Genomic DNA, 17121 nt, shown 5'->3' with positions numbered 1-17121 from the left:
ACACACACACACACACACACACACACACACACACACACACACACACACACAGATATTTGTTCAGATCTAAGAAGGGGCTTTTTAATGAAAATAAAGGAAAGCATCATTTGAAGACAGAACAAGTTTCACTATTATCCCACTCAAGCTAGAACCTCTGTAATTAGAAAAGGAGGAAACGTAGCTTAAATGTCACACGCTAGACTTGATTTCTGGAATGGCTTAAAAAAGAGTTTGTAATTCTCTTGTGAACAAAGAGGCAAGACATCAGAACATTGTGATGCTCTGAAGTATATAGCAGCAAGGCTAGAGCATCACTCCATCAATCCCTGTGGAAACTTTTAAGTTTTTTTTGATATCCTATGGTGATCTCCCTTAATTTCCTTTCCCCTTTCCATGCCTACACCTTGACAAGCTTTCAGATGGTGACACTTAAGTTAGGAGTAAAAAAAAAAATGTCTGGAGTATCTAACAATCCCTAATCATCCTTTAAAGAACATGGCATTTGAGCAGTTTTGGAGGGTCTTAAATGTTCCCAAAGAGCTTTGCTTAGGAAGTGACTGGGAATTAGTACATGGGAGACAATGATGATTAAAATCTTAAGAGCTCTTTTGGTGTGCTGGAATTTGTAAGTGCACCACTTAAGATACTTGGTTTCTGCATGTTAAGATTGCAAACTATTTAACCTTACTTAGTTTACAAGAGCTCAAGTGTACCAGAGTGCATTTGGATTGACTTGATTTCAGCTGCTTCAGTAGCGGGTAGGAGAGCAATTAATTAGAATTAAGAAAACCAAAGCTCAACAAACTAGTGAATGGAACTAGCAAGAAGAAAGAAGGAGCCTACCTGTAACTCTTCACAGAGTTCATTGTTAGGGACTTGACTAAATGCTATTTATTTCCTTCCTATGTAGGAAAATATGAGATCATTTCTCAGGAGGAATCTGTCTATGACATAATTAAGTTAAAGGACCACCATCATGAATGATGAGACCCAAAATGAGTGTGGCTAGGAAAGTCTTTAATCCAATGCTGCCCCATCCATACTCTGATCAGGATTTTCCCTTCCCTACAGTGTTCTGCACCAGTCTCTCATTTATCTATCACTCTAGACCCATGAGTGCTCCACCAGCACATACATATCATACAGAGTTCTGAACCCCCCCCAGTCTAGCCAAAGCCAGTGATTCTGCTTTTCTGAGACAATAAAATGTATTTTATCCATCAGTTTCAAGCTGCTTCAAGTGAACAGTTCTACTAGACCATTAACCCTCATCTCCTCAGGAACAGTTATGCTACTTCAATTACTTATATCAGCCTATCACCTTTGAGAAAGGAGAGGTAGAGGGACACCACAACCAACCAACCAACCAACAAAAAATGAGGGGGACAGAAAAAGATACTTGCATCTATCAACACAGACACTCTAGACCTCTCTTAGAGTCATTTTTTCCCTTTTGCTAGGAAGGAATGAAAACATCAAATGGCATAAAGAAAGATGAGAAAGAATAGCTTGGTGTATATTGAGACTTTCAGCCTTCTCAACACTTTCATCATCAAATCTCAGATGAGGACACGGGTATGTATAAGTAAAAGCATATGCTCACTGTCATACCAACATTATACTAATGTAAGAGATAAGCCTACCAATAGTATAATTGTCTTTCAGGAGGCTGCATGGAATAAATCACAAAAGTCATCTAATTTAAACTTTACTGGGAAAATGTAAGCAAAGGAACTTAGGTGATTAAACACTACTGAAATGAGTCCGAGTTCCACTTTTTCAATAGTCTGCATTATTTTTAAATAAGGAAACTGAGTGCTAGAGAGTTTAATAATTTGAGACAGGCACATGGCTAGAAGGATGTACTAAGCTATATAATAACTAGCATTCTCCTTCCCAGAACATAGAGCAATCTGCATCATGGCTAACAACTCATTTAAAGTCAAAGACACTGCTACAATTTGGATAAATTAAAAATAAAAAATGCCAACTGGGTGCTGGTGGTTCAGGCCTATAATCCTAGCTACTCAGGAGGCTGAGATCTGAGGATCGTGGTTCAAAGCCAGCCTGGACAGGAAAGTCCATGAGACTCTTATCTCCAATAAGCCACCAGAAAACTGGGAGTAGTGCTGTGGCTCAAGTGGTAGAGTGCTTGTCTTAGGCTGAAGAGCTGAGGGACAGCACTCAGGCCCAGAGTTCAAGCCCCATGACCGACCATAAAAAGCAAAACAGAACAAAGCAAAAAACCAATACATGAACCCATATAGTACTAAATACCTGTTTTGGACAGCTTCCCGGCACTCCTGGTACTGGATGCGCTGTCACCCCTGGTCAGCACCGTGATGCCCCCAAAACTCGCCGTCTTAGTCATGGTAGGCCGTAGGTTGCGGTTAGAGCTGTCAGAGTCTGTGCTGCTCCAGGCCCTGTGGTGGTCAGACCACTTGAGTTCGTTCTCTGAGCTGCTTTGCCGACTCCCTGATGTCCTCCCTGAGCTGTCTCTGTTGCCCCTGGAGCATAGCACCAGAAAGATACACGGGAACAGGGCTATGTCACTCACGGCACTCTTGGAGGGTTATCTTACACAGGACCCTTCTATTCATCATCTTTAATGAACCCAAGTGTCCCCACAAATAGGCTACTGATATCCTGATGATGGATAGACAGATACCGCACCACATACAACACAAACACTACCAACAGAAAAGTCAAACCTAGAAATGTCACATGATTCCTCTGCCAGGGATGGAGAAACAAACTAGACAGACATGGTATAAAATGTAGTCATTATCTCCTGGAGAGAGGATAAGGGGATAAGTTCTCCTGACTCAAGTAAACAATGATATTCAGAAGTTATTATCATAGTTAATGAGTCTAAAAGTAATTCCCACTAAAGAAGAGCCCTTCTTTCTCTTCAGTGTGAAATGATTGTCCTGAAAAAAATTGTACAAGGTCTAGACAGACTATTTATTAATTCATTTTCCATCTTTATAATCTATGTGATATTTGAATTTACCAAGGCTTTGACAGACAGACTAGAAATTACAGAATTTACTCTATCAGCCCATAGTAAGGACATTGCCCAGTCAGTTTAGCCTTCATGGTCGAAGGGAATGGGGTTTTAATGCTACTCACATTAAAGCTTATCAAAACTACAGAGCCAACGTTCTAGAGAAATCCAAAACTTTCCCAGGCAATCAATGGAAATACTCGACATACCATTATGTGAAAGAATTCATTCTTTCCAAATTCAAAGAGAAAGACATTGGTGTACTGGAAAGATTCCAGTAGACAGAAGTGAATTTCACGGATTCCAGAGTGTCTTTAAGCAGTATGCAAAACTGAATGTGCTCTATTTGGAAATGTGACTCAATTTGCATTTTCATTGCTTTCCAATCTGCTTAAGGACTTACTTTGTTGATATTTCCAATTTCTTTTTTTTCTGCACATGAAAATAAATCCATAATTAAAGCACCCTATGATTCTTGTGGATTATACATAAATGGAGGGGAAATTAATCATGCGCAAGAAATGTGACCCCTAATTTGATATCAATAGGTAATGTAACACATTGAACTCTTTCATGTGGAAGGTTTGAGCCCAGGGCCTTGGCACTGCCCCAGGCAGCTCAAGGTTGGGATTTTTACCTCTTGAGCCACAGCTCTACCTACAGGTTTTTGGTGCTAATTAAGCACCAACACAAAAACTATTGTATCCAATTGGTTTCATGGCCTTCCCTTCCTAGGTTGGTTTTGAACTGCATTCCTTCAATCTCAGACTCCTATATAAGCTAGGATTTCTGGCCTGAGCCCCACATGCCTTGCTTCACATTGAATTATTGAATCAAATATCACACATGTGCATCAGCAGCACAAAGGACAGAGCACCAATCTGCCAAATTGTACAAAAAGTACACATAAACAGTAGGTTTTGCTCCAACTTTGCTTTACTAAACTTCTAGGAACATTTGAGAAGTTAAATAGATCCAAGAGAAAATAAAATGAAATAACTAATATATAAAGGGAAGCTTATAAAAGCAGATAGGACAAAGAACAGAAAACTTGGAAAACAGAAACCACTGGAAAGGTGGAAATAGATGAAATCTTCCATACCCTGTGAGCTCTTCAATATTTTCTTACAGTCTCTGCTCTCAGAAATCAGAAACAATGACTACTTGTGAAGAGACCTGCCTACAGAAGGAAGCACTCTTACCAACAACACATGACTTTACCTCTTGATACTCTTCTGAAATTTAAGAAAGCCACAGGAGGCAGGATGTATAAAATCGGTCTCTTCCAGAGTTTCCTGTTCCATTCTTGGGTTTTCTTCCACTGTGCAAATCCAACTTTGTGTTTTTTTAATTCTGATTACACTGACTCAGTTTTAGCTTGGGCTAGATCATTTTTTGCTACACTGGATGGACCAAGACATGGCACTAATCTCCTCTGTAGCCAATCAGGATAGTTATTATAGAAAACACTTGTCCTTAGATTCATCATGTAGAATGCCACAGAAGAAAGGTGTCCACATGGGGCTGGGGAGACCCTTATTCCATCTTTATTCTGTTTTAGTTCTCTTTCTTCCATGACTTTAGTATTTCATGAGAGGAATCTGGACTTGTAACAGTAGAGCTGAGATCCTAATAGTCAAAGTGGTAGTTACCATTTTTAGGGGGTATAAGGTACTAGGTCATGGTGTATACCCTTTGGACTAGAGCTTTTTCTAAACTTGTGTGTGTGTGTGTTGCTTTCATTGAATACCCTGCTCAATGACCTTAGCTTCTTCTTTTTTTTCTTGCTTTTTTAAAAAATTATTTAGGCCTTAGCTTCTTAATGTCTATTCTGCCAGCTCAAATCATTGTCCCAAATCATGATTTGCCTGTTTTAACAGACAGAATTAAATTACTGCTTTAGGGAGTTAGCATGAAGGAAATTTACTCTATCCCATTTTATTTTATGATTTCTAGATATGTGCACATTGAAATATACTTTTTACTTCTCTAGGTAATGTTCCTTTCAACAAGGTCTAGCTGAGGTTCTCTACCTATTTGTGTTTAGTACAGAATCACAAATATCAAACAAAACATAGGCTCAAGTCCATACCCATCTTCCTGCATTCAAAAATCTTTCCAACGGGGATCCAGGAGAAGATTGGTTATTGGAACTGAGGCTGAGGTGTAATTCTAGTTATCATGCAAGCACTAGTTATTAAATTTGGTCCTCAAGCATATACCCTGAGTTCTGTTTCTCTGCTGATTTACAACTGATAGCATTTATTTTCCTTCACTTCTGTACATTGTATCATTATTTATTGCCCAAGCAATGAATGATTTATACTTAGAATTGCCTTTACAATTATGTCGCTGGTTTTGTGCTAAGTTGCCTTTCTGGTTTCTTTGCTTGATTTTGGTGGGTGATAGGACTAATATTTTGGATGGCTGACTTGAGTCTAGCTCTTCTAGAAGGCTATTGGGGGGGGCTATATAAAACTAACTTAAAGTCAAGAATATGTATGTTTTCTGTATCTGCTTAAACAAACTAGGTTGAAGTATGTGAGTTGCAGGGATAATGATAAACTTAATTTTTCCCTCTTTCTTTTTAAAAGAGAAATGCAAGGCTATCTCTTTAATAATCAAGTATGAAAAAATGTCTAAAATTATGGGAAGTTAGACTATGTAATTTGATTTAGTAAAGCAAAAGAAGTTGAAAAATATCCATCTTTTATTTTTTAATCTTTATTATTTTGTTGGTATTGAAGTTTGAACTCTGCTTGCTATACAGACTCTACCACTTCAGCAATGCCCTCAGCTCTCAGACCTTGTTGACTTTAATTATTTTTCAGGTAAATTCTCATGTTCCTTAACTCACTCGCATCCCCTTGGGTTTGGATCTCCATCCTCCTACCCATTTCTCATGTGCAGCTAGTATGATAGTTAGGTATCACTATGCCTAGCTTGTTTGTTGAGATGTTATTTCACTAACTTTTTGCCTTGGCTGGCCTCAGACTTCACAAATCTCTGCCTTTTAAATAGCTGGGATTACAAACATGAGTCAATTAGCCTGGCTTACTCTTTTTTGGGGTAGGGGGCGTGGCAGGGATGGTGGCAGTCCTGGGGCTTGAACTCAGGGCCAGGACACTGTTCCTGAGCCTCTCTGTGCTCAAGGCTAGCACTCTACCACTTGAGCTACAGTACCACTTCTGGCCTTTTCTGTTTATGTGGTATTGAGGAATCAAACCTAGAGCTTCATGCATGCTGGGCAACCATTCCACCACTAAGTCACATTCCCAGCCCTTATGATAAGTTTTTAATGGTGGCATCAGATTTCAAATTGACTGCATTCTTAATGGAGGCATTCAAATTTCAAATTGACTGCAAAAGTACTTTTAAGCACATTTTTAAAAAAGGGTTTTCTATCTTTAAAGCCAGCAAGAGTTTCATCTTGTCTTTCCTCTTACAGAGATAAATCCTACTATTCATACATTAGTCAATACATTTAATATACACATTAGATAATGAGTATATTTATAGTACTCCTTGCTCATTATAATTTGGAGGAACTTTGTAGTTTCTTTTGGAAATATTTAAAAATATTATGATGGAAGTAGTGATTTAAAATTCAGCTATCCAAATAGAGTTATCATTGATTTATTTTCTAGTAATGGCTATAAATGCATAATTTCATCCTGCCAGAAACATTTTAACTCAGTATAATCACCACAATAGATCTGGAAATCTTACACCAGTGTGCAGCCAGAGTTAGCCCTCCAAAAGCAGACACTCAGGAAGAAGCCTGAAGAAGTATATACAAGCTTTCAAGCCCGATATTCCATATTATCCAATATGGCTCCACACTGGCTGTGTAACAAACTGTCAGGAGAGGACTGAACAATATTTTTTCCATGAAAGGAAATATTTTTACAGTAATACACTTATATTTAACATGGATTTCACCACATAATCTGAAAACACAGTTTAAAGAAAGTAAACAATACCAACCGAAAAAGCTGTCTTTTCTTATAGATCTCATTGCATATGGTACTGTCTTCCAAGAGCCTACTGGAAATGAAAAACATGATTTTTATGATATGAAACCTAAGTAATGCCATATGTCAAATGGACATGTACTCTACTATAATGATAACTTTCTTGTAAATAAATCCTCTATATCATCTTCCTTGTATGTTAAATTTTAGTGTAATAAAATTAGTGATTGGCAGCATCAAAGGGTTAAGATCTTTGTCCCTACACTTGCGGAAAGAGAAAGTAGAAGTTGGGTAAAAGATGGGGAGAGAGAGCTAAAGAAATTGATATGTGTATAATAGAAATTTAATTAAATAGACAAGTTGTGATTTTGCAATCCAGATAAAAATAAAGTTTTATTAAAATCGTTTCTGTCCAGCAGAAAATAAAGATTCCAGAAGCAAGTATCCAAGTAAAATTAATTTTTACAAGGAGGTTTTCAGGTTAATTTTTCTTGGGACCAAATCAAGTCTTGTTTATACATCATATATTGATATGTGTATATATATGTATACACACATACATAGATAGATAAATAGGTAGATAGATATGTGTGATCAATTATTATGATATTGCTGAAATTCCAACTTGAATATACCAGATGCTTAAATATAAATGAATAGGATTAGGGATTGAGGTGGGGAAAATGATAGGAAGAATAAGGATCCCAATTATTGAACTGTAGGCCAGCACTTAGCATTTTTAGTGTGGACATAGAATTTGAAATGCTTTCAGAATCATTGTAAAGATATTAATTCTCATGGATTCCCCCTATTACTCTTATCCTGGGATATGTGCCTAAATCTGTGTGAAGATTTAGAGTTTTTAAAATCTCTTATATGGCCTTGTTTTGTAATTTCATTTTGTCCTCTAAAACAGTCTTTCTCTTAGAATTTAGTTACTTGAAGATTTCTAACTGCTAATATGAATGTTGACTTTTTAAGATCACTTTTTTCAAAAATACAAGTTTAAATTTCTCTATGTACTTACTGGTATTTCACCAGTTCCATTTTAATCCATTTTAGAGAGATACTTATTAAGTTGACACCTAAAGTAAAATCAACAACAGCTTTCTTTACCAGAACTATATTTCTAAACAAGTTACCAATAATGATTCATATAAAAAATGTGATAGTTAAAGTAAAGATGAATTCTTTTATATCTTAACCTTCATTCATGTCTTAGATATCTGTGAATAAACCAGTGAAATATTTTAATATATATTCATCTAGAATAATTTTTAAAGTACATATGTTATATTTGAAATATGTCTGCTTTTATCCACAAGGTATCCTATAAACTTTAATCCTCTTTATATCTCATTTTCTCCCTTTCAGTAAACCTTAAGTTGGTTATACTCTAAATCCAAACCATTTCAGGCAAGATTTTCATGCTAGCTGTTGTTAAAGATTAATAGTTTAGAAAGAGAAACTTTGGAAAAGGTTTTCCCACTATTACCTCTATAACTATATAAAGAAGTGGTCAACATTATCAAATACTGAAGTACTTGTAGCAGCCTTTTAAATAAACCAATAAAAACTGTTCATTCCTGTGAGTTCTTGACAATTCTTTCTTTTAATACCAGATAAAGGTAAAAAGAATTATACTTTGGTTGAGACTTTAAATAAGGAAATTGTTTAATTCTCTGTCTGGAAGTAACTCAAAGAACTTTTTCCCCAAATTCAGTACCTTTAGACATATTAAATAACACATATGTGTGAATATATAGGTATATATGATAGATATATGTATTTACTTATACATATATTCAAGCACACATATATATATATATGAAATATATATATGAAATATATATGTGTGTGGGAGTATACAGAACACACATGACAGACTATTTAATGATATCAAAAAGAAAATTTCATTTTACCTGTTTTCCATATAAAGACTTTCCTGGGAGCAAACTGACTGAAAAATAAAAAAAGGAGTTGTATCAGATGTTCGGGTGTGCTGAGGGATCCCAACTCTATTCCTGAATTAAAACCACTTCCCCCCTCCTAGGAGAAAAGGAGTAAGAAACTTATGTACAAAAGAAAGAAATAAAAAAAGGAAAAAGTAGGTTAGCATTTGAGTTTAAAGATCAACCAATTCTCATGCAGAACAGGTAGTTTTTGTCATCAAGGCATGTTCAGATTTAAATAGATTAAGCCCTGGTCAGCATCAAGGTCAGAAGTGATGTGAATGAAAACTGCTGGAGAAACATACAAGTCAGATGGAGCTGCCAAGTGCAGCCAGGAACAAAAGCCAAAGGCAGGGCCCCACAAAAAACTCAAAGCAGACATGCAAACTTGACACAGGCCACCCAAGGGCGAGAGCATGAGGAGGCCATGATTCTGTCCTCACTGCTTCGAACTGAGACTCTCTGCTGAAAGAAAGAGAGAGGCTACAAGTCTCTCAGAACTAAACCCATCATTAATCTTACATAAGGGGGTGAGCAGAAGGCAAGTTTTAACAAATGAAGCTAATTAGGGAAGCATGATCAAACTCTGGTTTTTCTAGGCCCTTCAAACAGAAAGCAAATGGCTTTCTTTTACACAACTGTTCACTTCATATTCCTTTATCTCATATCCTGTGTTTAATACACAATGCAGAGCAAGATACAATTCCATAATCATTTCATACTGAAGAAAGGTGGTTCGAACCAAATGTCAACCAAAGAAAAAGAAAATTCTCCACCAAACACAGTGCTGTCTGTAGAATAAGATACAAAGTTTGAGATAAAACCATTTTATGTCCAAAGTGTTAGATACACACAAACAAAGAGGAATGGTATCAGATGTGTAGATGCTTTCTAAGTGATGGATAAATGACCCATTCAGGAATTGAAGAGGATATCCAGGTCTATTTTAAGACAAAAACAAGAGGCAAGCAGAAGTTTGGGGGTTCTTCATTTTGCTAGAGAAATCACTTCTTTGCACCCAGCCAAAGGCCTCAATTTAAGACTAGTGTTTTCTTCTCTGGTCTGAGCACAGCAGTAAGGGTCTCTAGTGGTTTTCTGCTTTTATCTTTCTGTAGTCAACATGGTTCTCAAATGTCACGTGTGTAGGACCCTTACCGAACAGAAAGTAAAAGCTGCTAATTGAATGAGAAAGCCTTCACAAATAGCTTTCTCAGTTGGACTTTTATACAGAGAAAGAGAAACAAACAAAAGATGCATCAACCTTGTTCCTGCAAAGACCTTTTTTGAATTCTCAGCTACAAGTGTTGTCTTCATTTCCCCCAGTTTGAATTTACTACCTGATAAAGTCATAGAAGAAAATGAGGCTGTTTCAGGTGGCCATTCTTAGTCCAATACTTTTGCTGCCTCTCAACTCTTCTAGCTGGATAGAAGTCAATTAGGTTTATAATGCTGTGACTAGTATTGGAATGGTTGAAAAATCCACTCTTTTAAAGAAGTTGATCAAAGATACACTGACCTTTTCAGACTGGTTATATCTAACAGCATTTGGGTGGGGGTAGAATAAGCTACTAAAACTCTTTGTATTAAAATGTTAAGATACCAGCAAATCAAAGATATTCTTTCACAAATTCTCTCTCAAGACTTTTCTTTAGATTTTTGTGAGAAGGGTCTAAGAAATCATCTCATCACCTCTTCCCTACATTTTCAAAAATCGTGAAGTGACATTTATGGCCATGATTCAGTCGTTGGTGAAAATAAATTTTAGAAAAGGGTATTAATAACTTGCACATTTAATAGCAGAGAAAGATAAAAATTGTCACAGTAATTAAGTACAACATTTAAAGCTGTCACTTATATGCATTCCCAGATATAAAAGGCTCCTTTCTTTATAAGAGAGAAACATTTTTTGCCTAATGGGTTGCAGAATTCTTCCCTGTATCTTATCTCCTCCCCCCTTCCACCTATAAATGCCTCTCCAGGGCATTATAGGCTCTACCAGAAGTTCTCAGCAGGAGGTACTCCAGACAAAGTGAGAGGAGTCAGTGTGGGATAGGTCTCTCTGAGCTCCTAGTGACACATAAATAGCCTGTGTAGTTTCCCTCCAGGAAAAACATACCTTTCTCAAATATACACCTTTATTAATACAACCCTTTCAGAGTTAGTATATATCACATCAAACTGACCATCAAATAAGCTGAAATAATTACCAAAGAAAAAGGATTATTTCCAGAATGGCTGACAACAGATACTTATAAGTTGAAAAATGAGTTGATCTGTATTCTGATGTATAAATATTTAGTTCTCAAATAATAGTCTTATTTCAAGATACCCAGATTCTCAAACCGGATTTGAAATATGTTTTCCACATATTTTGTGTGCCTATATAAGAAAGCATTTGCATGGGCACACATGTACACACATGCACACACACACATACACACACATACTCTTTTAGACACTCTGACAAAAGATTCATTTGGAAACATTCAAGAACAATTCTAATTTTAAAATCAATCCACGTTTGCTAAATTCCAAATACTGGAATCTCTGAAATCTCTATTGTTATTTCAACTAGCAGAAACTAGACATATAATTATTCAATGTTTCAAACTGTTTGAACCTGTTGTATTCTACCTGTTTGAACCTGTTCAACCTATTTCAACCTGTTATGCCTAAGCTAATTGACCAGCAAAGCTGATTTTCTTAGTTTATTTTTATATTATTTGTTTTTTTGGGCCAGTTGTGGGGCCTGAACTCTGGGCCTGGGCTGTCCCTCAGCTCTTCAGCTCAAGGCTAGCGCTCTACCACTTGAGCCACAGCGCCACTTCCGGCTTTTTTCTTTTTGCTTATGTGGTGCTGAGGAATCGAACCCAGGGCCTCAGGCATGCAAGTCAAGCGCTCTACCACTGAGCCATCTTCCCAGCCCAGTTTATTTTTATATTATGAACAAATTAAATAACACTGGTTAAGAAAAAAAAATATTAGACTTCTCTGAATTCATTATCCATATGCTGGATCCTTTGCATATGTTTTGTAATCAACTTAATATACATTAGTTATCATCTTGAAAATAATGATTTTGTTTGTTGTGCCTCAACAATCTAGGCAGAGATAGTGACCATTTGGAGTTGTAGAAATTCCCTGATTAAAGTCTTTCAATGTGCTACAGTTATGTAAATCATGAGGAAGAGTTGTGTAGATTCAAGAAAGTTCATTTTGCCATGTTGTCCTTGAGAATGTGAGTTAACCGAGGATGTAGAAAGTATCTTGTTAATATAGGGTTATCTCTAGTCATCCCTTTTCTTTATGTTCCCAGCCTTGGGGGAGGCAGGGAGGAGGCCAAGGGAACTTGCTGTATAGAGCTTTGTTCTGACATTGTTTTGGATGTCAAATAGAATTCAGCAGAAGCCAAGGTATATCATTCTCCAAATTAATGTATGTGACTGCCATCTTGGGCTCAGTCTCTTTCCCTAGTAAATCATTTTCTCCTGATCAAGTGGTTGCCATGTCAGGAAGGCAACCAATGGCAGAGATCAGAGATCTTCTGATTATTGTCCTGGAGGATCACCGTTCACCACGTGAATGAGCCTAGACACAGATAATGAAGCCTGGTCTGTAAATAGCAATAGCCCCAGCTGACAGGTTAAGGCCAACATCTGATTAGAGGCTTTGCACCAGAGACATCTGCCAAGCCCTTCCTACAGGCCTGCACAAGAAACTTTGAGATAATAAATGTTTTATATTCATTGGTTTAGTTGCTTAAGCAGCTAAATCTTGAGATACTTTGTCATACACAATAACATAGCTTTACCAAGAATACCAGTGGTACTGCTGCTAACTCTTTATTTATTTATTTATTTATGTTGGTTGTGGAGCTTGAACTCTGGGCTTTGGCTCTTCCCAGCCTCAGCACCACTTCTGGTTTTCTGGTGGTTAATTGGAGATAAGAGTCTCCCGTATTTTCCTGCCTATGCTGGCTTTGAACTTCAGTTCTCAGAGCTCAGCCTCCTTAGTAGCTAGGATTACAGGCATGGGCCACCTGCTTCTGGCTGCTGCCAACTCTTAACAGAGCTACCCAGGGAGAAAGACACTGGGCTTCCCCACTTTCCACCTTCTTAGGATTTTAAGTGTTAGCAGAATATGATAAATATAAGGAATATTCCTTTAGAAACACGCACACATGTGCTCATAGCATATCACAAATGATAGAGGCTTCAGTTAATTCTGGGATCTCTTCTATTACCGTATTTTGAATGTAGGATTCCAATTTTAAACCCTGCCCTACAATGCTGTATTAAATGTAGTCCCAGGAATAGACTGGCCTCCCATTTGAATATGCAAAGTCACATGTGTTGGCCAGTAAAAACCCTACCAGAGCAACTCAAATCCTTGTTTGTACAGAGGACAGAAGTCATATCACATTAAAGATGGCTGCCAGCTGATATCATGGAACAGAAAGGCTTGGCAACAGTTGAGCCTTTTAACATTCTCACACTGAAGCCTGCTTTTGCAGGGTACACAGCCATTTGCATTTTGTAGAAAAGCAATGTGGCCATTGAAAGTCAAAGTACTGTGTTTACCTCAGTGCTCAAATTTAGAATTCAGGTTCAAGAGTGCAAGAGAAGTCAGCCAACCCCTTCTTCCTGTGAGACCTTTCCATGGACAGGACATGAAAAGCAGCCAATCAGGAAGCAGTACCTGGATCATCTTCATACCAGGAAGGCACTCAAGATGGCAACTCCTTTGTATAACTACTTAATGATATTAATTAAAAAAAGAAACAAAAAAACCCATAAGGCTATGTGTGTGATTTTCTGTGTGATTAGTATTTGTTTTATATCATAAAGATTCATAAATTTCTTGGCTTACCCAAACCAGTATGTCAATGTTTTTAATGTATGTTTGTGCATGCATGAGGAATTAAGAGTGGGTATAAGATTAAAAGGTGAAATAATTTTCAATAAAAAGTTCTCTCTAAGCCGGGCACCGGTGGCTCATGCCTGTAATCCTAGCTACTCAGGAGGCTGAGATCTGAGGATCACAGTTCAAAGCCAGCCTGGGCAAGGCAAGTCTGTGAGACTCTTATCTCCAATAAATCACTAGAAAACCAAAAGTGGCTTAAGTGATAGAGCACTCACCTTGAGCTGAAGAGCTGAGGGATAACGCCCAAGCCCAGAGTTCAAGCCCCACGACCGACCAAAAAAAAAAAGTGCTCTCTAAAAACATGTTCAGAAAAGAATGATGATGTACCCCATCCCTCCCCTCTAAAGCCTCAACCTCTCACGAGGAGAGTAGACTTTTTCATCATTCCATCCTGATATCAGGCAAATACAATTAAAGGTCCAACATGTATCAGGCTGTGCTTTGCACCTTCCAAAAGGCCTGACCATGATGAGTCCAAGTAGAATCTCCTAAAATTGCATCCAGATTGCTAGTGATGGCAATCTCCAACTCCCTTTCTCCCTATCCACTAATTTCAGAGCTCTGGGTCAGAATATTCAATAATTAAAATTGTAATTTAGAGTATTCAAGAAAGGGAAGGTGGATAGGAGAGGGAAACAATGTAGAACTGTAAGAGGCTGACTCTTAGATAGCTTTAGATTTCAGCCTCAGCACCAGCTAGGTGATCTAGAACTCTTGGTCAACCCCCAGAGCAGTAGTCCTCCAAGTCTAGCATTGACACCCAGGCCTGAGGCTGGCTTAGTATGAGGCCCCCTCAAGGGCAAATTACAGAGGTTTGGAAGTGGAATGCTGCACTTGGTGCCTCACCAAGTAGCCCACATGTCTGCTTTTGCTGAGGGAAGTACACAGACTATATGCGAAAGCTCTAATGAATTAGGGGGAATAGAAAGCTCTGTGGAGATTGCTTGTCCTTTTAACTTTCATGTTAAATATAGCCTTAAAAAACTCCTTTTGGATTTTATTTAACATAATTACACTTTATCTTGACCCTAGAGGATAAAAAGTAAAAATAAAATCCTAACCATGTTTTCTTTGTTAGAATTTGATCAAAAGAAATTATTTTTTTGAATATTCCCTTGACAAATTGTTTGCATATTTTATTTGATATGAAATTGAGGAATAGGGGATTGAGCATTACTAACTTCACTGTAACAAAGTGTCCATATTTGCAAAGGACTCTGAAAGTACTATATATTTGTAGATGTATGTAAGTGTACGTGTGTGTGAGCAACAGACTCTTTCTTTGTAATTCCTTCTTTTGCATAATGGGACATTTGTTAATCCACAAATGAGTTCTCTGTGGCCTAATGTGGTTGTGTAGGTATTTACGCAATCTGTCATTCTCTCTCTGTATGGAAGGTCCATTTTACTGACCAAAATGTTGCCTCTCTACTTTGATACTGATCACACCCTGATCAGACCATTGGCTCATTTTCCAGCATTTCCCTGAACTGACTCCTCTTCCAGAAACACTTTTCCTTTGCTGCTGCAGTTTGATTTGCTGCTCCCTGGCTCCAGCCTCTGTCCTCCCTGCCAGATCCCTGTCTGGGGAATGAGGCTGCCTTTCTGCTGATGGAAGGCCCAGACTAAAGAGGCAATTAAAACAACTACTCACATCATGTGCAAATATTCTCTCCCTCACTCTCTGATACTCCTCTTCTCTCTCTTCAATTGATTTACTTCGTCTGTCATCTCTAAATGGATGCATTCTGTTTTGCTGAACAGAGAAAAGAAATCAGGAGGGTTATCCAAGTTGAGTTGTTAAAAAACAACTGTCAGCTGAGAATATTAAATGCTCATTTAAACAACTGGAGTGTGACAAGTCTCACCCTCTCTGTCCCTGAGGAGGCTGAGTGAGGGGGACATGGACCATGTGGACATAGCATGCAATGATGGGGTGTGTTTTGTTGCTTGTGGTAGTTCCCTTGCTGTAGAAGAGTAGCTCAGGTGTGCCTATATGAGTGTACCTGAATGCGGCACAAGTCCTGAGAATATACAACCTTCCCAGGTAAGGATTCTGTCTCATTTTCTAGCCGGTGTGTTTTTGACTCCTCAGAAGAAAGCAGTGAGGGACATGGGGAAGAAATAGCTTTGAAAACTTGGGGATAGGAGAACGAGCAAGTGAGCCCATTAGCACCTTACGTAGGGGACAAAATGGAAGATCATGTGGACATCATTTTACTGTCTCCCAAGCGGCGGTGCTTTTTTATTTGACCAATGGTCTTGTGAACAGGTTGATACAGGAAGAAGGGCCTTATGACTACAACTTATATCTATTTGTTGATCAGGGTCAATTCAGACAAAGTGAAAACAACTCAAAGAACCCAGCATGAGGACTGCTCTTCTTCTTCCTCTCATCTGAGCCATTTCCTGCATCTCCACTACCCTCCTGTCTAACCATGGCCATTCTTGACCTCATGCCCTGCACTTTACCACATTCATCCGTCCATGCACCAGACACCCTGCTAAGTACTCAACACAGGCACAGATTTTATAGTGAAACACGAGCCACAGTGCAACTCAGTGGCTGTGATATGGTGGTGGGAGGGAAAAAAAGGTGAAAGCGATGAACAAATTTCATTAAAAAGTTCGTCAGAGATGCACACTGTGGCTCATAGTGACTCAGAGAGAGCAATTAAGAAGAGATCCTGAGTGAGATGCAGATTGTCTTACCTTTAAGAATGATAAAGCAAAGTCACTTCAAAAATATCTATTTCTGAGTGTTAGACACAAAGTGTAATTGCTGTGGCATTTATGTGGCTTTCTATTGTTCTTATGACCATTTAGAATTTGTTTTCCCTTGCATTTTCTAAGATTTTCTTTTTCCTCACTCTGGATACCACACCCCATATCTAGAGATGAGATCAGCAAACTTTCCTTATCCTGGGCCAAGTACCATGATCCAGGCTCTTCTAGATCAACAGAGTGTTTTGTCACAAGCACATTGCACATGAATAAAGTTTGGCTACACCTCATGCAGAACAAGCAGACAATTTTACATGGACCAGAAAAGATGGAAAGAAGGCTGGGTGACTAAACCATAAACTCGATTGTGTGTGTGTGTGTGTGTGCGTGTGTGTGTGTGTGTGTGTGTGTGAGAAGACTTATTTTAGGATAGTTGCAAAATCCACCTGTCCTCACCATAACAAGGTTTGTTCTTTACAGCTACACCGGTGGGGTCATCAGTCCGTATGATAATCCAACTCAATTTGTGCACAACGGAAGG

At 38.1% G+C, this 17121-nt stretch overlaps 1 protein-coding gene across 3 annotated transcripts in view; it reads right to left on the bottom strand.

The window, feature by feature from the left end:
• Arpp21 (cAMP-regulated phosphoprotein, 21kDa) overlaps nucleotides 1–17121 on the bottom strand; it is a 118386-nt gene that overhangs the window by 71672 nt on the left and 29593 nt on the right. Inside the window, exons 10-13 of one of the 3 annotated variants that reach the window (XM_013027050.1) lie at nucleotides 15511–15612; nucleotides 8904–8941; nucleotides 6995–7054; nucleotides 2278–2507 (exon numbers count right to left, since the gene is read on the bottom strand). In XM_013027050.1, coding sequence (XP_012882504.1) covers nucleotides 2278–2507; nucleotides 6995–7054; nucleotides 8904–8941; nucleotides 15511–15612 — 430 coding nt within the window. The remainder of the gene's footprint in view (nucleotides 1–2277; nucleotides 2508–6994; nucleotides 7055–8903; nucleotides 8942–15510; nucleotides 15613–17121) is intronic. The other 2 variants (XM_013027049.1, XM_013027051.1) reach the window with 2 other exon arrangements.

The sequence above is a fragment of the Dipodomys ordii genome, unplaced genomic scaffold, assembly GCF_000151885.1.
Source record: "Dipodomys ordii isolate 6190 unplaced genomic scaffold, Dord_2.0 Scaffold99, whole genome shotgun sequence".
Lineage (NCBI taxonomy): Eukaryota > Metazoa > Chordata > Mammalia > Rodentia > Heteromyidae > Dipodomys > Dipodomys ordii.
This window is presented reverse-complemented; position numbering and strand designations above follow the sequence as displayed.